The sequence below is a fragment of the Plectropomus leopardus genome, chromosome 3, assembly GCF_008729295.1.
Source record: "Plectropomus leopardus isolate mb chromosome 3, YSFRI_Pleo_2.0, whole genome shotgun sequence".
NCBI classification, from domain to species: domain Eukaryota; kingdom Metazoa; phylum Chordata; class Actinopteri; order Perciformes; family Serranidae; genus Plectropomus; species Plectropomus leopardus.
This window is the reverse complement of record NC_056465.1, coordinates 10747348-10772747: the sequence shown is the minus strand read 5'-3', so window position 1 is coordinate 10772747 and position 25400 is coordinate 10747348. Positions and strand designations below refer to the sequence as shown.

The following is a 25400-nucleotide window of genomic DNA, read 5'->3' as shown; positions in this document are numbered from 1 at the left end:
ACGCTCATTTGGCAATAGGCTGATAACCCTGTCCCAGAGCCAGAACACATTGCTGCGGAAACATTATGCCGACCCTCCTGTCTCTGCCCAAGTCGCCCTTGTGAGAAAGCAGCTTTATTTTGAGCTGCAGAACCCCTTTAGCATTGTTAACTATATTAGCACCACTAACTGTGCTGACGCTGCTAATGGTTGTAACAGAGCTAACAGTGATACTATAGTCAATGATGCTAAAGGGAGTATTACTGCTCAAAATTGAGCCGCTTACTCACTGGGCACCTTGGGGGGGAGATTGGAGGAGGTGACAATGTTTCCACAGCAACACCTTTGGGTCAGGACGGCCTTTCTAGCTGTAATCATCAAATGAGCTGCTGTGCTATCTATCTACCTCCTAACAGACCCGAATAAAGTTAACTAAAGAGTGGAAATATTTCCCTAGACCCACGTATGTAACAGGTCCGAAAGATTCCCAACCGAGTAACTGTTAACCGTTGACATTCCTAATTGAGACGGAGGTTGTCTGTCGTCTTTACTCTAAGCTACGCTAATCACCTCCTGGCTGTAGCTCCAGCCATCACTCACAGACATTAAAGTTGTATTAATCTTCTCACTTTGATGCCTTCCTTTAACAAAAGCAGTAGCATTGTTAAACAGAACATGAAACATTGCAATGTACCTACATGTTACAGTTTTATGTGAATCAGTTACAAGAGATTCAAAAAGAGTACGTTGCATTTTTACAAGGAGGGGACAGATTCGTCGCTTTATTTTCCCATAAGAAGCCAGTGTGTAAAGAACATACATACACAAACACACACTCTAATAAATAGACGTTGACCTTTAAAGGTTACTTCGCCTTTAATGGAGATTGTAATTGCACATGCTGTGGGTTAATAGGTTTTGGTGAATGTTCTGTTTGGATATTAATTTTTGGCTCCCTCTCTTGTGTGCAGCTATCGTCCAGGGCTCGTCTCTAGAGGAGGTGTATTCGCAGGTAAAGCAGATCATTGAGGAGCAGTCTGGTCCGTACATCTGGGTGCCCACCAAGGAGCGCCTCTGAATAAACACACACACACGATTACGCACATCACTCCTTCAACACTTCCTATGTCTCTGATTTTCTATTATCAGCCTGCTTCCTCTCTCTCTCTCTTGTACACACATAATGACACACTTACACACACATTTACACAAGCACATAAAGTCGGATGAGGCTGGGACTATCTGGGACTGCGACTTCCTGAAGTGGGAGGGGCTAATGTCTGTCCAGCAGCCTATTGGTGGATCTTCCTACAGCTCAGTTCCTTAATGTTTAAGGAGGTGGTTCAAATCAAGGCGACACGTACCATTATCTGATTTGATTTCATTATTGTTCTTCTTATTGTTGTTGTCGTTGTTGTTTTCATATTAACGAAGGGTAATGCATTCATGTATGGGTTTGTAATGATAATATTGTCACCAAGAGGCAGACTTTTGCACGCTGTAGCTTTAAGAGCATGTTTTTGGGACAAAATCTTGATCTCCTTCCCAGTCTGTCTGTCTGTCTTTCCTCATGGCATCACTCCTGTTTAGTCTTTTTCTATCTTTCTCTCATATCCCATCCCTTACTTCCTCCTCCTTTCCCATTTAGACTACAGACTTTAGATATGAGCTGAAAATATAAATTGTGCCCCAACATTTTGGTGTCAAGGGTCAGAATTAAACAATTATCGTTTAGAGACATAGCACCAAAGTAGTCGAAACAAATGTAGGATTTCTAAGATTGAGACTCTTGTTGATATTTCTAATAACAAGCAGAAATTCTCAATCAGAACTTAAGTAGAAAACTAAATTAGATAAAATAATAAAATAAAATAAAATAAAATAAATAAATTACGGAGTCTCATAATGACTTAGGAGTCATTTGGAGCCCTGAGCCCTTATATCTCAAATATCAGAGAATTATGCTAAGTTTGCTAAAAGTAAAGGTTAGGACACATTTATCAAGCGTCTCACTCCTGTTTATGGCAGAGTGTAGGAGTTACCTTTAAGAGCAGCCCGACAGTGATCGCATGTGCAAAGTCGTAACACTCAATCAGAGATAAGAGTTTACAGAACAAGTGCGCTATTCATTAAATACTAAAAATGCTTAAAGTTCACTTAATGTTATTTTGTTCTGCAAAAATATGATATTTTAATTGTTAAAGTCAATTTTAATTGTAAAAAACAATGACATCAATGTCATGTGTCTAAGCTCCTGGAAATTTGCAACAAAAGGACACAAAAAAATTGTCTTTTTTTATGCAATACAAGCTTAAAGTCAAGGAACCCAATGTATCTGACACTGTAAACACGAGTGCCATCGCTTTCCAACCGAGTAGCACACCCTTTACCATGGCCTATGGTATGATAACATTAGCGAAAATGAAAATTAAACTGAAGCAGCAAAGAAAATGTTGTTGTTGGTACACCAGAGAAAACAGACAACTATGTTAATTTAGTGCTACATTAATGGATGTTGCAAATGAAGATGCATGAAAAGTGTTGGCAAACAAAATTAGTGATGGTTTCATTGTTGTTGTTTGCACCCTGATAAACACAAGAAACAAAGAGAAGAAAGGTAGTGTAGAATCCTATTGAATGTTCAAATCCAATGCAAATGATTGGCTGAAACGAGTTTAAGAGTGTTTTTTAGTTTTCATGTTTTATAAAAGGGGGGGTGTTAAGTCCAGTTTACTTGAAGCTGTTTGAATAATATGGGCCCAGATCCTCCATTTAAATATAAAATCTTGTATTACCCAAGTCTTCATCCAACACGGGCTTCTCTGCCTCCCCTCCTCTTCTTCCTCCTCTTCCTCTTCGTCCTATCTGTCTCATGCCTTCATCTCTCTCCTCCTCTCCTTCTCCACATTCACAGTGTGACATTGGTCGAGCACTCCGGCATCAAACAGTGTATCATCTTCTTCATCAACACTATCATCACGATCATAATCATCAGCATTGTCGTTATAGCTTTCCTTCTTACTGTAGTTGCACTAATGTGGGCTGGTTTCTTAAAAGCATCTTTGGGTGACAGAACAGATCCCAGTGATTCTGGTATTATGAAGTGATATACTTACCTTTCTTTAAGCTGTCAGTGATTATTATGGTGGTTTGAGAGAGCTCACGAGGTCAAGGAACCCCTTATGGCCATTTGCGGGATGTCATGTTACTGTTATGTGATGAAAGACATCCTCTTGCAACACTTTCCTGGATATATAAGTTTGAGCCTTCAGTGTGTATCAGTAACACCTGAAACTAGCTCCATTTGTGCTCTGTACGTCACTCCGTGGTACAGGTACATGGTGGCCAATCAAACTGTTATGTTTTTGCCTGTTATACAGCAATGGGTTGCATCATCAAAGGTGTTTTCATGACCAAACAGATGACTATAGTCTGCCCAGAAGGATCCAGTTTCAGAAAAATGTTTAAATTTTGAAACATGGTTTCCCGCCTTATGCAGCCTACAGCATGCAGCTTCAAGGTACAAGTATCCTATCGATGCTGGCTGTTAGTCACGCGACTGGCTTTGCATTTCTGTTGACTGAGGTGAACACACCTGTCGCAGAACATATTAAACTTTAACTCAACTGAACACAGAAACAGAAAAGGAAAAAAATCATCACCTTGCAGCAACTTAAAAAACAACTTTTCCTCTCCTTGTCTTTTTCAGCACTGCAGCTGTTTTATTGTCCTATTCTTTTTTTTATCTGGCCAATTTACATGTGCTAAACGCTTTTAGTAGTGAGGCAAACATTTAATGTTTCAAGGAAGGTAGTGCACATTTTTGAGATCTCAAAAATACCTTTGGAGGCACAACCTTCTGCTGGGAGGCACTTAAAAAATAGCAATTTGGCTTTCCCCTTTAAGTGTCAATAATCAATATTTTTATAATAACAATGAATCAAATGACAATGTGAAAAAAATATGGCAATGTGAACTGGGAATTATCAGCTGACTCTGCAGCTCACCTCGCCTTTACAGAGCTTTATAGCAAGTTTGAGTTTAATGGTTAGCTGTACGGCCCGCAACTTTTTGCACTATTTTGGTTCACTCTCAGTGCTCCGATAGTGTGTTTTGCAGCAGCAGGCAGCTGTTTTCAGTGAAAAAGTTCTAAAAACCCACTTGACACCACCTGCTTAGCACCACACAGACACAGTAAGTGACTAACTGTCAAATATACTGGAGCATTTAGCAGCGAAAGAGCTAGATATTTTCTTCAGCAGTTGATGGAGACCAAAAATGGAGCGAAAAGAGAGTGAAGTCACAAATGGGGTTTACCTAAAACATGACATATGTAGTCAAGTGTAACATTTGAATACCGAGATGCTTTTGGTAAAACAGCCTCTGTATGGACCTTGTCAGCCACCCACTACCCACTACCCATCTCCACCCTCAACCCCCGAGGCGACTCCTCCAAGCTGACTGGAGACCAGGGTCATCCAGAAAGACCGTTCTGTCAACAGAGTAGCTCTTAGATCCAAATAATAAATAGTTTTGACCATACGTGTTTTGAAAGCTTTAATATTTCCTCACAGAATGTCCAGCTCAATGACTTCTTGCCATCTATAATCCTCTATGAATCCTGTAAACCAGTGGTGTTGTCAGTTGACAGAACTGGACTCTTTCTGTGACTCTGACTGTGTGTTTTAGCCTGGGGACCATGCCACTGTCTGTTAGAGTAAAGCACCGATGCAAAGAATCTATTACAGAGATGGATCTACAGTATATCTAACATATTATAATATTTATCCCTGCTCTAACTGCCTATTTTGGTACAAAAAAATAAAAGTCTTTATTGAGATTTACTGAAATCCCTCGACCAATTACCACAGATTATTATTCTTTTTTTGCGTTGTGGAATGTGTATGAGTGTGTGAATGTGATATAGAACCTGTAAATATGAATATATTTTCCTTTACTTTCACCTTTACTGCAGGCTTGTTGATGTCTTTTGGTGACTCCAGCTTTTTGGCAGGGAAAGTGAAGCATCTGCTGACTCTTTAATGATTTTTAAAATACATTTTTTTATTATTATTTTGAAATTTCTTAGCAGTTAAATAGCAGTCAGCAACATTTCCATGAGATGGAGTGACTCTGTGAGTCTGCTCTGTGGGCTCAAGCTAAATGCTAACATCAATGATCTAAAATTCTCACCATGACAATGCTAGCGGCACTTTAAAGGGTGAAACGTTCCTGTAGCCTCATCAACACTGGGTGAACAAGTGCCAGATATCACCCACAGATCTTCCATGTGCACATATATTCAACAATCTCCTCATCTTTATTTCTCTGACCCTTTTCGCCATTTTCACTCTCTATATGTATGTAACACACTCTCACTCTCTGTTGCACAAGTTAATCAGTCACAATGCTGCACCAGGTTGTTGGTCAGTTTATGTGAAAGAGGTCACGTCTGACAGCAGTTACATAAAAAAGAAGACCTCATGTAGGGCATATAGCGCAGTACTAAGTTTTAAGAAATTCCTTAATTAGATGCTAATGGAGGAATAAAAAAGTTTAGCATGTTTTCACTTAAAAATTTGTGTTAAGAATTGAAAATGTTGAGAGTAATCTACAGGTTAGGAATATTATTAAGTGACATTAAATTGATATTATTACATAATAATAATCATATAACCTTTCTTAGCTTTTCATTACCAAAGAATATATATATGGCAGGCAAATCAAGTAATGGGTTTCCTAGAAAAAAGACTCTTATATTTGGTATTAATTATTAAGAGAAAAGTAATGTACTTTAAATAAAAGCTTAGTTTAAAAACAACAAAATATTTATTCATTAATCATTATTATTGAGAACTGTATTATGTCTTGAATCGTGTGTTTGTTCATAAAAATATTTCAGCTTAAACTTCTGAGCACTGAGTTCGAGACTCAGTTGCACTGGTACATAATAGAATTAAAATATCTAAAGTGTATCAAGTGAACGCTTTCTTTCCAGGAAACCCTGCAGAAATTATTACAAAAATGACAGATCTGTAAAATAATTTGAATGAGCACAAAAATTGCTCAAGCAATATATATTAAAAGAGTGTTAAAATAAAAGGAAAATTATGCAAGTAAATAAAGGGAAAGGTAACATCTTGGGAGGAAAATGCTGGTTAAGTGATTTCAAGATATTTTTAGAAAATTCTGATCAAGGTCAATTCCCAATTCCATTATCATCTTTACAGATTTTTCAGCTTTTCTCATTCAAACGCGTCCGATCAAAGTTCACAGTATTACTCTCCTTGAGTTCATCCGGTCCTTGGGTTCAAGTAGTCACAATCAGAGGTTAATTTCCTGCAGTAAACTAGAGAGTGAAAGGAGCTGTAAATCCTTATGAATTATAAAAATGACTTTATAGGTTTTCTGGAAGCCTGTTGTACTAGAAAACAAGAGAAGTTCCATTTCATTGTGACACACACGAGGAATGGCTGCTGTTGGAGTCTTTGCATGTAAACTGTGGTGTGAAATAGCTCATAAAATTCACATTTTTAAAGAGAAATATGTGATAGCAGATTCCCAAGGTCAGGTGATAGGTGCTGAAGGTTGGAAATAGAAAATAGCCCCTCCTAACACATCAGTTTGTCTGTTGCCTCTGTGTCATCCTCACTCTGTCACGTTGTGTCCTGTGAATTTGGTAGCAGCTTAAAATGTAATCTGACTCCCCAGATAACAGTGTCAGTTTCTGCAGTCAGATTTACAATAACATAACTAAATTAACTGATTTAGAAATGCAGTGTCTCACCAGAGATATTAGCTGATGTAACTGTCTTCATATACATTTTTTAAAAGTATTATTATTCCTATCAACCATGATGTGGTAGTGTTCGTTATTGGCTCACTACCAAATTAGGGATGTGGAGGCACAATCAGTGCAATTACAAATTTTTATGATTAGGCCACCTTCCTGTGTTTGACCAGATGTCTGCAGGAATATTTTATTATCACAATCATGTATCCTCATATCCTGCGCCTCCCATTCCGTTTCATAGTAATACTCACCCTGTTTTTTTGTTATATAACTCTCTGAATAGCTACTTGCTACAATTACACTCCCCATCTTTCTTTAGGAGAGTCAGGGATTTCATTTTGATCTATGACTCTCCCTCAGAGTCTTGAGCCCTGAAGTAATTAAGCTTTAATGACATGTATTGAGACTCATTTAGCCTTGCATGTGGGACCTTTTTCAATAAGGAAATCAGCAGTGGTGGAAGAAGTATTCAGATCTTTTACCTAAATAAAAATCACAATACCACAGTGTGATTACTTCATTATGAGTGAAAGTCCTGTATTCAAAATGTTAGTCAATTAAAAATATTATCAGCACATGCACTTAAAGTTTAAAAAATAAAAAGAGAGAAAGATGGGGAGAGAGAAAAAGAGCAAGTGAGAGAGGGAGAGAGATCAGTGATAATAATAGCAGAAGTCATCATGCAGGACCACAATTATAACACATGATCCAGGCGCACCCTGGTCTGTACAAACCTGCAAGACGAGAAAGCACAAAAGCCCCAGGGATGCCAAGTTAGTAATATGGGACATGAACTTTTGCAAACAGAGAGGAGGAGAGAGGAGCTCAGTGTGTCTTAGGAAGTTGCCCAGCGGAGTGTATTGGCCTCACTAGGGGGTGGTTTAAGGCCAACTTGAGCCCTAACAACATGCTTTATCAAAGAGGAGAGCTTAAGTCCACCAATAAATGTGGACATGGTATCAGCTTCCCGGACCAATGCAAAGTACTCAATGCACAGAAATGTAAGTAATATTATTAGATTAGTATTGTTGATGCAAGAATGTGTAAGCAGCATTTTACTGTTATAGATGTCAGAGTAAGGCTAACAATTTTACATACTGTCAGGTTTAGTCTATAACATTATTTATAAGCCATTGTACATTATTATGTAAAATCTTCAATTAGCCATCAAATAAACGCAGTGGAGTTAAAAGTGCATTCCAGTGGAAATACTTAAGTGAAGTACCTCAAAACTGTACTTAGTATCATGTGAGTAAATTTATTTTATTACATTCCAAATCTGGGAATAAATTACATTTGTTGATAATTTTGGTTCAGGTTGACATGCCAGGCCCCAGCCCTTATTCAAACCCAGGATATCATCGGTGCAGGTCATGTACATTAGCCCCCTGAGCCACCTGAACACCCACTTCATGGTCAAAATGCTTGGTTTACAGTGTCAGCAACTTTAAACAACTGACGTCATCTACATATTCTGTGCAGGACAAATGTCTAAAAGTCTGAGACAAGGTCAAAGTTAGCAACCAAAGCAGGTAAACAGACCTTCAGTCTGTGTTGTTTCTTGCAGTGACCAGAGTAGTGAGTCAGAGACCAACGGCCTCACTGTGTTGGCCTGAATCCCTTCTTTCCTTTTTCCCATCAGTGGAAAAGCACCACACAGAAAAGCAGAGGTGGGGTTCTCTCGCTGTCAAAAGACCTCTCTGTCCAGCCCTTGGCCTGCAGCCAAGCAGCGGCAGCAGAAACGCCTCAGACCAGGTAGAGAGGCGCGCTTCATAAACTCTATACAGATGGCTGAGCTGAGAGTCTTGTGACTCCTTTATGGTGTGTCGTAGATGTAGAGTTATAAATCACTAAAAAATATAACCCCTCTGAGTTCGAGGACTTGAGTCTTAAAGATAGAGGCTGGACTTTGACTCAGGACTCATCATATAAAGTGGAGGAGAGGGGAAAGGAGATTATTTCACCTAAAGGAGGGAGAAAGAGAGAACAAGGCCATGGCCATGTGGAGGACAGCAGGAGCTCTACTGCTGATACTACAAACTGGTAAGAGCTGATTTTTTAAACTACACCACTGTAAGGTTACACAAAATGTTGGTTGTTTTGTTATATTGTTATTTGAATTATTATATATATGTCATGTCTTATTCTGTGTCTTTTTGTGCTGCCATGTAAAAGTAATTGTCTTAGAGGTTGGCTAAAACATATTTAAATTTGTCAGTAACTGGTTGGAAAGACCCAGAGGTTTAGGAAAATACAGGCAAAAGAAAAGAAAAACAAAAGAAAAAAGTCCTTAAGCTAAAAATGGTTGCCTTAATAAGAAAACAGAAATTTTAGATGTGCTATATCACTGCTTCATAATCTTTTTTTGCAAGGGTAGCAACATCTACTCATGACTCCTCATCACAGGTTGAATATTTTTAGTTTTCAAAGGTCTGTAGAGGTAAAACTCACAAGTATTTTACAATAAATAAAATAAAGAAGTAAGAAACCTCAGGAAGCCAATTCACAATATAATGCTTTCCATCTTCTTATTCATTAGATTGACAATGTGACCCTTTAAGGGGTACTGTGGGGTGGGAAGCACTTTCTGAACTGAAGCAGAGAGAGCAGTGCGCATTGCAGGATACCATCATAGTTGTTGGATGAGATTACAGGATGATTTTTATATGAATAGTTTAACAAAAGAATGATGACTGGTCTGTGGTGTGTGTTTGCGTGTGTGTGCGTCTCTCTCTCTCTCGCTCTCTCTCTCTCAGTGTTTGGCCAGAGCACCATCAAATGGTGCACCATCTCAGATCCAGAGCAGAGGAAATGTCAGGCCATGTCACAGTCTTTCGCCAGCGTGTCCATCCGCCCATCCCTTGGTTGTGTCAGAGGCCCGACAATCGAGGGCTGCGTTCAAAAACTTCAGGTCAGATTTTAATAACAGGAGCTTTAATTTAATAAATAATGAACTCAGCATGTCGGGTAACTGTTTTTTATAGTCGTAGCTATAAAATCACTCAGTCTCTTGCATTCTAAAGTATCTTATTAATTCCGTCATCTTTTCATTTATCAGTCCCAATATCAGATGACTGATTAAAAGCTTATAAAATACACTGTGGCAGAACACACAATCAGGCATCAGATAACAAGGAACAACATGGAACTTGCTTAACTTGTAAATAGGTGATATCAGGCAGCACAAAGCATGCTAATTTCTTTATGACAACACTAAAGATTTCCGATCAGATAACATGATGTCCTAGTTACCAGAAGTTGAACTATCGTGAAATATAATCGTTAATGTGTGAATAATAAGGGAGATGGCCTGGTTGGCACACTTTTCACTCTCTGCCTACTTCACTGGCCTAATTTATGATAGATTATTTTAATCACCAGCAAATGAAAGGTCTCAGCTACAAATAATTGTGTTATTGTGCACAAATGTTTTCTAAAATAAGGTGAATAATGATTAAAGTTAGTCATGCATTTGAATGAATCTGTCCTATCATGGGGTTGGTAGGCACAACATTAAAAATAGCAATTTGTATGAAGCATACAGTTAAATAGTAATAGCTACTGAAAACTGAAGCAATCAAAAAAAAATAACCAATTTGAACATTTAATTCAAAGAAGAACCAGAAAACATGAACATTTAATAGAATATCTATCTGTTATTTTCTTTTAAATTAAGCAATTAAGCAGTAGGACTGTGTAAGTACTTTTGCCATTGACCATCCAAAGCAATAACACTTAACTTTCAGTTTAATTTTTGTTTTAAAAAGTTTAAAATAGTTTTGATCACTCAAAATACAATAACAGTTACATGTCTTAATTTTACAATTGGTTGCCAATTGTGCCAACCAATGCCAATTCACATTTTTTCCAATTTTGTGTTGAAATTATGTTAGTGATTTATCACTCATTATAGTGTCAGATATTATACTGAAATGTGTCTGATTTCTGTTTATTAACTAGAAGTAACACATTTCCAATATCTCCATCAAGCACAGTTTCATATGTTCAGTTCACGGACAGCTATTTTACTTTTGACAATTGCAAACTTTAATGTTATCTTCACCAATTTTTTTTTTTTTTTTCATAGTAGATAAGTACAGGTCAAGAAAGCAAGCATTTTGCTGTTACATTTTTGTTTCTGGGACCAGAAATAGCTGTGTGCCAACCAATCCTAGTCATTTCCCTATGTAGCCCATGTTATAAGGAAATTTTTATTCCTACATTTACATTTTTTTAAAGAGGAAAGATTTGGTTGTTTGGTTCCAGAACATTTTCTCTTGCACTTAATTTTCAAAAACATTGCAAGGCCACAGAAACTACCAGTGATTCTTTAGAGAATGTTCTACAGTTGAATTTGCTGCCCACATGAGTCTACGTTGTAACTCCCTGATATTTAAAACACAGCTAATCTTTTTGTTTTGTTTTTGTTTATGTTGCTGTGTCTGCAGAAAAAAGAAGCAGATGCCTTGTCCATGTTTGCAAGTGACATCTACAAGTTAGGGAAGACCGCTTCTTTCAAGATAGCTGCCAGTGAATCAAAGCAAGATCGTAAGATTTGTATTTGTCTTTCTGTAAGAGACTTTCAAATAGAGAAATATGGAAAGAGACAGAGGTAGTGATTCAGAGAGAAAAACAGTGATTTAAAAAAAAGTGATTTATTGCAGTTAAACCTTTGCTCCTTAATTAGCACTTCAGAAAGAATGTCTAACTCATCCACTATGTGCTGTTTTAATTTTTAAAGTTTAAAAAAATAGTTTGCTATTTTGTAATATGCTTATTTGCTTTTTAGCTGAGCGTTAGAGGGGAAGATTGATTCCACTCTCATATTTTTGTACTAAATATGAAGGTGAAGGACGTGGTGATTAGCCTAGTTTAGACTGGAAGCAGGGGGATACGGCTAGCCTGGCTCAGTCCAAAGTTTTGGAAATTCACCTAAAAGCACCTCTTGAGATCACTAATTAGCATATTGCATTTGTTTAATATGTTCCAAAATGGTATATAATTAACAATTTGTAATTTTAAACTAAGCTAAGCTAAGTGGAGACTGGCTGTAGCATAGTATTTATTGTACAGACATGAGAGTGGTTACTTCTCCCCATGAAGTAAACAAACAGAGTTTATATATATATACATATATATATATATATATATGGATAGCCTGTAGTTATCTAATTCAGTTATCACACCTGTTAACCCCCCCTATTTCAAAACAGGAGCAGTAGTCTTCACTTTGATGTTACATCCCAGAGCATGTCATACAATACATAAGTGTCAATATAGACCTTACTGTCATATTTATGTTAACACCTGTGCTGTTGTTGTCTCAGGTACCGGTGCCTCCTACTATGCAGTTGCCGTGGTGAAGAAAGCAAACACTGACATCAACATCAACAACCTGGAAGGAAAAAAGAGCTGCCACACCGGGAAAGGCCGTACAGCTGGCTGGAATATGCCTCTAGGATACTTTATAGACCAGGGTTACATGTCTGTGGTGGGCTGCAACATCCCAGAAGGTAGGGAGCATACATTCATACTTATACATACAGATCCATAAATATATAGACACTGTATATGCAGAAAGCTGGAGAGCCGTGTGCATTTGTTTGTTTAGGTCTAGCACATTTCTTCAACGCCAGCTGTGTCCCCGGTGCAAACCAGCCTGATCACCCTGCGTCTCTGTGCGAGCTCTGCGCAGGAGACGGTGCTGGAGGGCACAAATGTGAGATGAGTGACAAAGAGAGATACTACAGCTATGAAGGAGCTTTCAGGTAATACACATTCATACTCTACTGACAATACACACAAACAGGCGGAAGTTTCAGTTCTGCAGAACTGTACATGTGGAGTGGATGTTGTGTTTTCCACTCTAAGATCTATCTAGAGTGCTTCCCTTGCTGTTACCAGCATAAGTGCAGATTTGAGCTATGGCTCCTTTTTAAATATTTAGATGTTTTATATAACAAACACTTTACAGAATCAATTACAGCAAGAATAACTTTTTATTAATAATGCAATCATATCCAAATGAATGTGCAATAACACTGGTATTGTGTCCCACTGGCTTACTGTATTATACATCATACATTATACATACATTATACATAATTAGATATGATTAAGGGAAAAAAAGCTGTTTTGACTATGAAATGTTAGCATTAACAATCCAGTTTCAGGGCTGTTTTAGGATACAGTGTTACAGCTTTTGAAAGTTTTGTTGCATGAAGACATTAAAAAAAGGACTACAAAACAGCTGAATGAATTAACATTTGAGCTACATGCTAATTGTAGCTGGGCAACATCCTCACAATGCTACCCTGATACTGTTTAACATGTTTTAGATTAACCATGTTTACCATCTTAATTTTGCATGTTAGCATGCTGAAGCTGGTGTCACTGAAGAAACAGTTGGTGAATCAAAGTTTTTAGGGTTCAACACCTGGGAGCCATGAATGTATGACAAAATTTGAAGGAAAGGTGTGAAGAATTAGGGGGATCTAACTATTGGCAGAAATGCTAAAGTATTTTCATGAGTTTACAATCACCTGAAAGTAGGAATTGTTTTCATTACTTTCGAATTAGCAATTTATATCTACACAGTAGGTCTGCCATTGTGGTCTACAGTAGTCCAAGACAGACAAACCAATCACCACCATCTGTCACCATAGGTCACCACACGCAATCTGTACCCTCACCTCCAGTTGCCACTAAATCCTACACATTGGACCTTTAATGACAATCCATGGAATAGTTGTTGAGATATTTATTCTGTAACAAACTGATGGACCCAAGCTGGATTTTTGGAAAAACTGGATTTAAGGAACACTTTCCAAGCAACTGATTGGAAATTTTGCAATTAGTTTGCATCTTTAATTATTAACTTCTCCTCTTGTTTGTTTGGTCTCTGTAGGTGTATGGCTCAAGGTCCAGGAGACGTGGCCTTCATCAAACACACAACTGTAGCGGATAACACTGATGGTAATGCCTTAGTTGAGTGTATAGTCAGTCATTAGTTGGTTATCACAGTAACTAGCACCAAGGTCACCTCTTTGTTATTAGCTTGTCAGCATGCATGTTAGCTAACCAATTATTTTTGCCAGGCCGTGGCCCAGCCTGGGCACACACACTGGTTTCATCGGACTACGAGCTGTTGTGTCGCGATGGCACCAGAGCTCCCATCTCTGACTGGCAAAGATGCCATCTGGTTCGCATCCCATTTCGTGGGATTGTGGTTGGCAATCACGTCACTCCCTCTGTGGTGTTCAACATGCTTAAGGAGGGCCTGGTATGTCAAACGAGACTGCTTCTCTAAAGTTTTTTAAGACAGTAAAGCAATCACGTGTGTTTAGTCACATTACTGTGAGATTAACTGAGAGCAACTTTCTGTCCGCAGGAGAAGTCGAACTTTAACATGTTTTCGTCTGCATCTTATGGAGGAGGAACTGTACTCTTTTCTGAGTCATCTGTCATGTTTCTGGGGGCTGAGTCAGACGACCCCAAGATTTGGATGGGTCGCTTGTATTATGATGTTCTGAGAGCCATGGACTGTAAACCTGAAGGTGAAACAAAAATGGCACTTTCTTGGTAGTTTCTGTGTAAACCCTGTAACCTTTTCTGGTTAACTGAGTGACCTACCTATCCATTCATCTTTCTTTTCTCCTTTACTACGTGCCCAACAAATGTCTCAGATGTCCTGCGGTGGTGTGTATTGTCCAGCGGTGAGCAGCAGAAGTGTGCTGACATGAGCGATAACTTCAGTCGTAAAGGTCTAACTCCAGTCATCAAGTGCATCCACGGGGACTCTGTGACAGACTGCATGAAGAGAATCAAGGTAACAGATTTTCCTTATTTCCAGTGAATGAAAAACAGCAGCAGTAACATTTATTCAGTGCAAATTCAAACATTAAATACTATTGTCTGATGGAGACCAGATTTTTTTTAGATGGGCTGAGAGTTTTTATAAACATTTGTGATGATGATCATCACATAGATTTCATTATTAAAGATATGATATGACAGAGGTATGGACCTGAGTCATGTGACTTGGACTAGCGTCAGACTAGAGTTATGAATAGACCGGCAGACAGAAAACAGTTGATAACCACAAATGTCAACCTGCTGATGGAGGAAAAGTCAGGGGATTACCAAAGTCAGAAGAATTCATCCTCTAGGGGACAATAAATGTCCGTACAAATTTCAGTAGCAATCAATCCAATAATTGTTCAGATATTTCAGTGTAGGCCAAAATGGCAGACTGACTGACAGACGTTGGCTTCAATATCGCCATGTTATGTTTTCATTAACACGACATCTCAGGAACGCCTTGAGGGATTTTCTTCAAATTAAGCATGAATATCCACTTGGACTCAGTAATGAACTGATTATATTTTGGTGGTCAAAGGTCAAGGTTACGGTGCTATCACATTCTTGTGAACATGATATTTCAAGAACACCTTGGAGATTTTCTTCAAATTTAACACAAACGTCCACATGGACTTAAAAATAAACTGATTCGAATTTGGTGGTCAAAGTTCAACATCACTGTGACCTCATCTAAAATGTTCTTGGCCATAACTCAAGAATTGATATGCTAATTATCACAACATTTCACAGAAATGTCTAATACAACATAATGATAAAGTGCTGACATTTTATATCCAAAAGGTCAAAGGTCAGTGTCGCTGTGATATTATAGAGGTATGTGTTTTGAAAACACTTTTTTCTGGTCATTATTCAGCACCTTAACTCTGAAACAGAAGGAGAGACATTTGGACAGATACTGAATTGGTGATTGCTGATTGTATAAATCTTCTGTGCTGCCGAGGGGAAGATATGTTTGAAGCATCCACATTTTCACAGACATAGATATAAACTGCTCAGAGGTACACAACTGTATGGCGGTAATTATAGTTATTTCTGTAAATGTATTAAATTAACTCTGTCATTAGTTACCCTGTTTAAAAATTAATTTGGTAAAAGGTACATTATAAACTGTTTAGAAATGCATTGTTTCGGACTTGGACTTCACTTGGTACTTGTTGGTCTTGACTTGAAATTTTTAACACCAACTGATGGCTTTTTTCCAGTTGTTCAGGCAACGTAATCTCTGCTCTCTTGTTTGTGTAGAACAACGAGGCTGACGCCATCACTCTGGACGGAGGTTACATCTACACAGCAGGCAAAGAGTACGGCCTGGTCCCCGCTACCGGCGAAAGCTACACAAGTAAAAACACAAACACATTCAGACTCTTACAAACAAAGTTACACATTCTTGTCTCGAAGACCACAGATACAGTTGTTTTTTTTCTTTTTTCTAGACGACCGTGATGGTGCCATTTACTATGCAGTCGCGGTGGTGAAAAAGAGTGCTACTGACATCCGTAACCTTGACAACCTGCGTGGCCGTCGCTCCTGTCACACCGGATATGGTCGCACAGCTGGCTGGAACGTTCCCGTGGCAACGCTGATAGAGAGAGGCTTGATCACCCCTAAGCAGTGTCAGATACCCCAAGGTCAGTGTGTGTGTGTGTGTGTGTGTGTGTGTGTAGCAGAAGTGTGAGCTAGGGAAGCCAGAACTGATACAAATCTAGTGGTCAAATACTGAAACTCGATAAAATGTAAGACTCTGTAAAAAAAAAAAAAAAAAAAAAAAACAACAGGGGGTCCGTGACCCCAAGGGGGTCCTTAGAGTTACTGCAAGGGTAACACCAAATTATTGTTTGGTAGTTTAAGTAACAATTCAATTAAATCTTAAAAATGAAAGAAAAAGAGAATTAATCTGAAAACAGCATAAATCTGACATCAGCAAATTTAAATGAGCTAAAAAAAAAGTACAGCACATTTAACTTACAGTACACAACATTAATGATAGACTAAATGTTACCCATGAATACTTGTGTAGTCATATGAGCTATAGCTAATGCTAAATCTAACTGTGTGACACCTATCCTTAACAGCAAGGTGACCTAGTAAGCTAACATTTATGTAGAAATGAAACACACTGGCCAATTAGTTGTATTGTTACTCCAAGTGTACAGATATTATCGTGAGCCACAATAGATATTTTTGTAACTTTTCAAGCAAGAGACTGACGTAACATCCACCTCACAAATCACCAGTGATAGTGCAAATGGTGAGCCTAAAGCATATAGCCATGCTGCTACAGTTGCTGCTGACTTAGCAGCTACAGGCAAGTGCAAATAAAAGGAAACTAAAAAATATTCAGAATAAATAAGTAAAAGGCCTCAAAGCCTTAAGGATATGGTATATTTTTGCATTTTCCATTAATGGCTTTTTACAGTCACTTTTGGCTTTGTGTACTATGTGAACAGTCAGTGAACAGTAATAATCAGAACAGCTTAGGAATTCAGGCATATATGGATTGTTGTCAATTAACTATTTAGCATTGCACTTCCAGGAAATTGGAAGTCTTGCATATTGAAGTGAGCATAATTACAATAATTTGCACAGCTTGAATTGCATTCGTGCCAACATCCAAGCCGTAATTACAACTGGCCATACTCCACTGTAATAAACAAACCTAATGGATATAAATATTGTCTGTAATCATATCAAAGTGTTGGGGTGTCTACTGACATGCTCTTCAGTTTTCCACACAGGTTCTGTCAAAAAATCTGCAGTTTGTAGCCTAATTCAAAATCACGTTTTTGACGACTTGACAAAGCTCCTCAAAAGTCACAGAAAACTTTATATGACTGTGGTCACAGACTGTGTCTTTGACCTTCTATTTTCCTGTTTCCCATGATGCGTAGCGGTGGGAGAGTTCTTCAAGCAGAGCTGCGTACCAGGTGCAAACCAGCCCGGTTTTCCCGGCAACCTGTGCGGTCTATGTGTGGGTGACAGCTCAGGACAGAACAAATGTGAGAAGGGAAAAGACCTGTATGACGGATACAACGGTGCCTTCAGGTAACACCCCAAACCCCTGCATTTGAGTTTTTTCCCGCTTTACAATCCTGTTTCCTTTTCTTTCACGATATCCTCAGAGTAACTTAAAACACCAGTTTCGATAATTTCAACTTTTTCTGAAATATAATGTTTTATCCACTTACTCTAGATGCTGTAGTATTTATGGTTAGTGGATATAACAAACAATACCTGTGACCTCTGGGCGCAGTTGCCATTGAGAAGACGTTCAGAGGCAGAAGAAGAAACACTTTGTGGTTGAATTTGGCAAAAAAAACACAGTACCAAAGCTGCTGAATCATCAAAAATTACCCAAAAGTAAATTTATTTAAGCTGCACAATGTTATTTGTGTTTTCTCAATACTGGAATTTTCATCTTTAATTTTGACCTGTTAGCAGCACATATAACAGAATTGAAAGCTCTGTAATTGGATGTTTCTTGCTTAAGTTAACTTTGGGCTTCAAAATAAAGGTCTCCTTCAAAAATGTGTGAGTTTTTGGGGTGCCTGATGGGTTAGTGGATAGAGCAGCGCCCCATGTACAGATGCTGTGTCCTCACTGCAGCAGCCGCGGGTTTGAATCTGGCCTCGGCCCTTTACTGCATGTCTCCCCCTCTCTCTCTCCCCCTTTCACACTCTCACTGTCCTGTCAATTAAAGGCAATAAAAGCCCCAAAAAATAATCTCTAAAAAAAAAAGTGTGAGTTTTTATTAGACATATTGTTGTGCAGCATCTTTTGTAGCAATGATTCAAGTTGAAAAAGCGCTTCCGCTGTCAGTCATGCAACTTCCACTGAAAAAATGATTTTAACTTCTAAAAACAGGGGTGCCCAAATAGCTTTTCCAACTTAGCAATTGTATTCCTTTCAGTAAAGTGGCATGAACTTATGTCACACTCTACATGTGTCTATCTGTCTGTCCATTCAGGTGTCTGGCAAAGGGAGATGGAGAGGTGGCTTTTGTGAAGCATTCTACTGTCTTACAAAACACTGATGGTAAGACAAGTTACTCAGAGTGCTCTCCTTCAAAGGGTCTCATCATTTGCAGGACATAAACACCTCACTTTGTGTGTTCAGGTAACTCTGGTGAGTCGTGGACAACAGGTCTCATGTCCAGAGACTTCCAGCTGCTCTGTTCTCAGGACACTAAAGCCGAGGTCTCCGATTATAAACACTGTAACCTGGCCAGAGTCCCCTCCCACGCTGTGATGGTTCGGCCCGACACTAACATCCATGCCATCTTTGGACTCCTGGACCGTGCACAGGTGTGTTCATACGTCTATTCTACTAGTAATGAGTGTGAGGCTGTAAGCTACCAACATGAAGAGACTTGAAACTGGAATAAAGTAGGTGAACATTTCACAGTAAAAGACGCACTGGTAAATTTATGCTAGTATTATATGAGATTCAAGAATTTGGTACCTCATTCAAAGATGCTCTGACATCTGTGAAATCACACTTTGCTGCCAATAAGTGTTAAAATAAGTGATGTTATTGTAAAGTCAAATCCAAAAGACAAATATAGATATGGTGAGTAAATGTTTTAATTACATTTTGATAGATAGATGAACCAACATGTTCTCATCCCAAGTCATCACATATTACCGCTTTGTCAGTAGACTGTCATCTCCACATATTATGTTCTAGGAATCCTCCTCTGATGACATTCCAAGACGCTGAGGTGTCAACAAAAGCATATGGTTAGGTTTAGGCAACAAAAGCACATGGTTGGGTTTAGAAATAAACACAATGGTTTGGCTCTACACTCATACAGGAAGCGAGCACTGGGCTGGTTTTACATTATGAACTGCCGCCGCCCATCTGCAAAGCATACTGTCACACTGCGAAAAGTTCCTTCCAGCTGTGTTACAAACTTACACCACCTAGCAGCATATCATACCACTGCAAAAGGTAGCTTTTGGCATTTGTGTCAGATGCTGAAATCACTGACGAGACAACAGTATTTGACAATTTTGTGTTTAACTATGTTGTGTCTTTGTCACTGTTGTGTTGGTGAACAAGAACCACATTTCCTGGGATTATGTTTCAGCATAATTTCCCTTTTCAGGGAGAAGTTAAGAAAGAAAAGAAAGTAAAGCTTGCATAATTATGTGAAATAAAGCCTGTGCTATACTTCCTGTTAAAACACTGAACATTTCCTTCCTTGTATGCGTTCTTCCTTGGTGTATGTACTCCCACAAAAATACAAACAATACTTTCGAAAGTGTATGAAATAAATAAAATACAAAATACGACACTATAAGTGTTAACACTAGCCCATCAGAAATTAAATGCTCCACTCAAAAATGCTCATAAATAAAATGGTCCTCATAGGAATGGATTTCACAGGAATGGCTAACAAGAGTTTAGGAAATCAGTAGTGTCAGTTTTGGTGTTTATTTCGTTTGTCCATTTCCCTATAGGAATATTTCGGCAGTGATACGGGTACTGGTTTCAGGATGTTTGACTCGCAGGCCTACGAGGGCACAGATCTCATCTTCAAAGACTCCACTGTTCGTCTTGTGGGCGTTGCTGAAAGAAAGACCTACGAGGAGTGGCTGGGCCAGGGCTACATGGACTCACTGGTCAACATGGAGTGTAACTCATCGAGTGCAGGTAAAAACAAAAAAATCATTGCTTCCACTCCATTGTCACTTACAGTGACTGTTTTCAATGATTGAAATATATTTGACCTCAGTAGGAGTATGATGCAAAGCAATTAAAGTTCAGTTGAAAACCCAAATTATTTTGGCCATGACAATCGCAATATGAACAACTACCAATTACATAAATCTAAATTGAACAAATATGCCAGATTCATGGGGTAAGTTAATTTACTTTATTGTCAAATATTAGATGGTAAGATTGATACCACCCCCATATCTGCACACCAAATATGAAACTACAGCCAGCAGCTGGTTAGTTTATCTTAGCTTAAAGACTTAAAAACAGGGAAACCAGTTAGATTAAACACACAAGACATTTGTTAATTGGTTAGTTTTAGAGATGCTGGTAGGCAGATCTTACACCTTGGACCAGTGCTGTGTTTAAGACTAACTTAAAGTCAAGTCCAAGGCCGAGTCAAGACAGAGTCTGAAAATAAAGCCTTGTTCAAGAAATCAAATCTTATTATGGTGACATTGGCAGAGGCATTGCTATCTAATCCTGGCGGACATACTGCTATCTAATGTTAGCAGAGGTAGCTGGCTAGTGACTTGCTGTAAGTGAAGTTTCTGTTAGCGTACTGTGGCACGGACGGTCTGTAAAACTGATCTGGAATCAGTAGCCAGGAGCCTCCAACAAGATATGAGAGAAGACCTCAGGAATGTGGTCTTGAGAGCAGACTCGACACTCATGCTTTGGACTGAGCCGGGCTAACTGTAGTCTTTGTGCTAAGCAAAGCTAACCATCAGCTTCAACTTTAAATGGTATTAAGCTAATTCTTGGCAAGACACAAAAAATAATTTCTCCCAAAAAGTCAAACTCTGGTAGCTAAACACTGTCTAATATTCAGTCGTCCCATATTACAGCACAGCAACTGCTCGTAGGCTACAGCTCAATCATGATGATGTCATCTTGTTTTGATGTGAATATTTCTCTCTAGTCTCCATGTTTCATCAAAATCCAGCCAGAGGTGTCTGAGATACAAACCATGACATAATTGAAGAATGGATGAGTAATGTAGCAGTCCCTTGGGCATACAGGGATATTTTAAAAAATGTTTGAGTGCAAAGATGACATTGATCATTGTCAGTTTTCAGAAATTATGGACAGATTGATGATGCTGATTTCCATTTTTTTCTTATTTGCAACCTCCCTAATATTTCCAAATGTATCTTCCTCTTACAGTGATGTCCTCGGGATTACTGCTGCTGTTGGCCCTGTTCAGCCTCACACTGACCAACCTGTGGATGTAATTTAACACAGGCATCCAGCCTCCTCTTCTACTCCCTTCATCTCCTGTTTTTCTCTACTCCTTATCTCTGAACGCTTTACTTTTCCTGTATCTCTTCCTGTGTCTTTACTCTCTTCATGTCTAGCCCCTGTCTGGGAATCTTCAGATTTAAACCTTTTTCGAATCACCCATCATAGCTTTACTCCAGTCCAGTTTAGCCCTACTTTTCCAGACACCCTTCTATCCCTGAATCTGTATTGTTAATTCTAAAATTGCATAATTTCTACCTGATTGTGTGTTAAAGTACTTGGAAATTTTGTGGGGTAATACACGAGAAGACAGCGTGATGGAACTGCCTTTGGATTTAAACAGTGCTGGTGATGAAATGAAGCACACTGTCTCCTGTTTTGTAGCAGATAAGAGAGTTTAGTTGGCATAGGACTTTGAGCCCGTGTGAATCAGACATGATGAGAGAAGGTGTTGCTGCCACTTTGTTTACTGAAGGTGAGCTGCCATATCAGTGTGTATGCTGCCACCTGTTACATTGCTCTAGTGGGTTGTGCACGCCTGTCTCTCCAAAGCTAGTTTTATAAAGAACAGACAATCTGATTTTTAAATGCACATGAAATAACGTTGTAATTTCTAGTTTACTACAGTCTCTGATAAGATCTGGATGACTTTACCACTACTGTCTGCCTTGTGTAAGTTTGAGATCAGTGACCAGACCCTCTGTGTCGCATTTTGCTTAGGGACTGTTCGTTATTTATGGGTGCAAAAGAAATTGTTTGCACAAACTAACCAGCATGCACGACAAGAGTAAAAAACCAAGCCTTTTTTCAACTCCAGGATTTGGTCTTTTACTTTTCACTTTTAAACATCAGCAGATACAGTTTAAATATCTAACATCTAATTTATGCTTTGGGGAGGCTAAAAAAACCTAAAAGAAATACAAAGTCACACCCCAGCCAGCCCCCTCCTCTGATAAATAAAGAGCAGTCCCTTATTCACTGTTTTGCTGAGATGAAATTATCAATAGGTCTATTAGCTGAGCTTACCCTGACCTTAAAGCTTTTCCACCCCAGTGCCTTTAAAATTGATCCAGACCTGCTCTAACTGACCCCAGATCGGCTCCTTTGGTTTTCTTTTTAATTTTTTTAAATTAATTTGTAATGTGACTATAGAGGTCAAATTGCTGTTCTGTTCTGTCCTGCTGCCTCTTGCTCTGTGTGCACTACCTAAACAACACGACCTTCCCTTAGTTTAGACTGTGTTTCTACTATGAGCTAATGCCATATCAGTGAATATGCACTAGTGTTATCTCCACACGAAGCTGTGCTGGGGATAGTGTGATGATGAGTGGCTGAGTGTTTGTCCACAGGCTGTCTGCTCCATGTTTTCTCCTCAAATACCTAAAAATCAAGAAGGTAAATTATGTATTTAATCTACCCAATTGTTCTCTTAAAATTGCTGACTATTGATGGGAACTGCTTTAGCAGCTGATATCTCCTGCCTGCAGCCATTTTTAAACCTTTTTAGCATTTCAATCCAAACATGCAGACACAAATAGAGTGGGTCACTCTGACACACGGGTCAGGTGCCATCCGATTTGGGGAGAGCACAAAGTAAACATCCTGTGGTTTGTGCTGGGGAATGAATGAGTTTTTGTTTGTCATGATCAGTCAAATAGGGTTGCATTTTGAATTTTGATATGAAGTAAGTAAATTGACTTCTTTCTGGTGTGGGAATGTTTGTGGCTTGCTATCTTTAGTCATGCGAGAGTGTCAAATGAATGTAACGTAGTTTAAAGAAAGTAATGTTTATAATAGACTATTGTGAGTCAAATAATCTGCACTCATGCTCTCTAACCCAGTGATTCTCAACTCCTTTTATTTGGAGGACATCTAAATTGATATATATTATGTCACGGACCCCCATGTGATAAGATTTGTTTTCAGAGACCTCCATTTGAAAAGGTTTGTTTGTTTCGAGAGGATTAAGACCAGAATTCTACAGTTCAACTACAGTCAAGTGTGATCAGAATAGTCACTCTTGCAACTCTTACTCATACTGGGCTCACTTATAGTAAATTAGATAATAAAACTGCTCTCTGTTTTTCTGGGGAGCCCTTGGAATTCCCTCATGGACCCCTCTGTGGGGAACCACTGCTCTAATCCAAACAATTCACTCCACAAACATCTCTTTCTGACTTTAACTATCCCGTTCGGGTCATATCCACTGTACTACCTGCTGCTTGATGCTGCTTCCTGGTTTAATTAGTTGATTGGATGTGTATTTTCCTACGTTGAGAGATTTATTTTTATATGAAGTTCAGATGCCATATCAGTGAATATGTACTGACTCATGCTGTCAGAATAGAACCCCTTCTCTTCCTCCTGATAGAGATTTATTTCTTTGTGAAATGATGTCATATGTAACTAATATTTAGTTGCCAGGCCAGTGAGTCTGCACAAGTATTGCTACATAAAGCTGCTGTCTTAAGCTGTTTTCTGTGCTTGTTCAAATGAAATAAAGGCTTTATAAAATGCATTCAGATGAATTCTGATGAATGTCACGAGGGACTTTATTCAATTTGGTACAAACGTCCACTTGACCTCAAGACTGAACTTAGATTTTGGTGGTAAAAGGTCACTGTGACCCCACAAAATTATAACAAAGTTTCACACAAATGTCTAATAGATAACATATTGACATTTTATATCCAAAAGGTCAACGGTCAATGTCACTGTGACATCATAATGTTCTGTAAAAGCACCTTTCTAGCCACTACACTGCACCATAACTCAGGAGCAAAAGGGGAGACATTTTGGTCAGATACTGAATTGGTGACAATAATCTTGGGTGCTCACCCTGAAACTCTGCTTATTGTATAGATCCACTGTGCTGCTTTTTGAAAATGTGTGTCAAGCATTCACATTTCACCAAAAAAAAACAAAAAAAAAAAAACAATTAACACCTTTTATTAAAGTCCTTTTCACCAGACACATTATACGAGTCTGGCCAGAGATGGATGTAAAATGCAACTTGACTGCTTGGTGGAAGTATACAACGTTGAGGCAGTAATTCTACCTTTGTTTTAAAGTGGTGAAAGAAGGGCCACAACTAACTTCTTAATATTCCCAGTGCTTTTCTTAATTAACCTATGTAACATCAGCAAACTGTGGCAATTTCCTACAGCTCAAGGTGTTGTGTCTTGTCATGTGTTAATTTGTCTGACCATCAGTCCAAAACTCACAGATTTGACATGTCAGAAGATGGAGAGACAAGAAGCAGCAAAGTCCCATATTTGAAAAGCAGAAACCATCAAATGTTTTCTTTAAAAAAAAAAAAAAAGTTCCTTAATCACCAAAAAAAATGCTGAATAATTTTCTGACAACCAGCTAATGGATTAATCATTACAACTCTACATGACAGTGCAATATACAATAATTGAGTCATGGTTTTATCAAGGCCAAAGGACAGATGGAATACGTACCTGGACATGGAGCCAGGAATGAAACCTGCTCTGACCAGGTCACTGCTGTTTATGTTGGCAGGTGTTTGACATTTAAAGGTATGTGATTACATAAAGTCCTCTATCTCTTTTCAAACAAGTTGTAAATTCTCTACAGGGTTTTTTATATCTCTGTTGTTGTTGTTGTTGTGGAAGCAAATGAACTATGAGCTACAACTTCAGGGCAGTAAACTGTGAACTTCACTCCTTCAGACTTTGCAAGTCCAACACATCAGTTCTCTCAGGCAGTCCCTGATATTTGTCCACACCTCAGTTTTTGCATTTATAAAGACACACCAAATTTG

The 25400-nt window shown here is 38.6% G+C and overlaps 2 protein-coding genes across 5 annotated transcripts in view; both read left to right on the top strand.

Moving 5' to 3' along the window:
* The window catches only part of LOC121964149 (disks large homolog 1-like), a 136926-nt gene extending 132107 nt beyond the window's left edge, over nucleotides 1–4819 (top strand). For all 3 annotated transcript variants that reach the window (XM_042514371.1, XM_042514381.1, XM_042514374.1), the window contains one exon: nucleotides 951–4819. In XM_042514371.1, the coding sequence (XP_042370305.1) occupies nucleotides 951–1057 (107 nt within the window). In that variant the 3' untranslated portion in view covers nucleotides 1058–4819. The remainder of the gene's footprint in view (nucleotides 1–950) is intronic.
* A 1762-nt stretch (nucleotides 4820–6581) lies between these two features.
* Nucleotides 6582–24141, top strand: meltf (melanotransferrin). 2 transcript variants are annotated; one of them, XM_042483751.1, is made up of 16 exons: nucleotides 6582–8815; nucleotides 9529–9683; nucleotides 11221–11320; nucleotides 12100–12285; nucleotides 12384–12540; nucleotides 13680–13747; nucleotides 13870–14054; nucleotides 14163–14328; nucleotides 14458–14600; nucleotides 15896–15992; nucleotides 16087–16281; nucleotides 17542–17695; nucleotides 18618–18685; nucleotides 18767–18954; nucleotides 20113–20305; nucleotides 21539–24141. In XM_042483751.1, the coding sequence occupies exons 1-16, from the start codon at nucleotides 8767–8769 to the stop codon at nucleotides 21604–21606; spliced, it is 2172 nt and encodes a 723-aa protein (XP_042339685.1). In that variant the 5' UTR covers nucleotides 6582–8766; the 3' UTR covers nucleotides 21607–24141. The 2 variants fall into 2 exon arrangements, with proteins under 2 accessions (XP_042339685.1, XP_042339684.1); XM_042483750.1 differs by lacking the exon at nucleotides 6582–8815 and having other exon boundaries at nucleotides 9169–9683.
* The last annotated feature ends 1259 nt before the right edge of the window (nucleotides 24142–25400 follow it).

Excerpts from the sequence above, each read along its gene's own strand:
- meltf (XM_042483750.1), top strand. The coding sequence starts at position 9,459 with ATGATGACTGGTCTGTGGTGTGTGTTTGCGTGTGTGTGCGTCTCTCTC. Across the intron at positions 9,684-11,220 it reads GCTGCGTTCAAAAACTTCAG|AAAAAAGAAGCAGATGCCTT; the intron begins GTCAGATTTTAA and ends CTGTGTCTGCAG. Across the intron at positions 12,286-12,383 it reads GGGCTGCAACATCCCAGAAG|GTCTAGCACATTTCTTCAAC; the intron begins GTAGGGAGCATA and ends TTGTTTGTTTAG.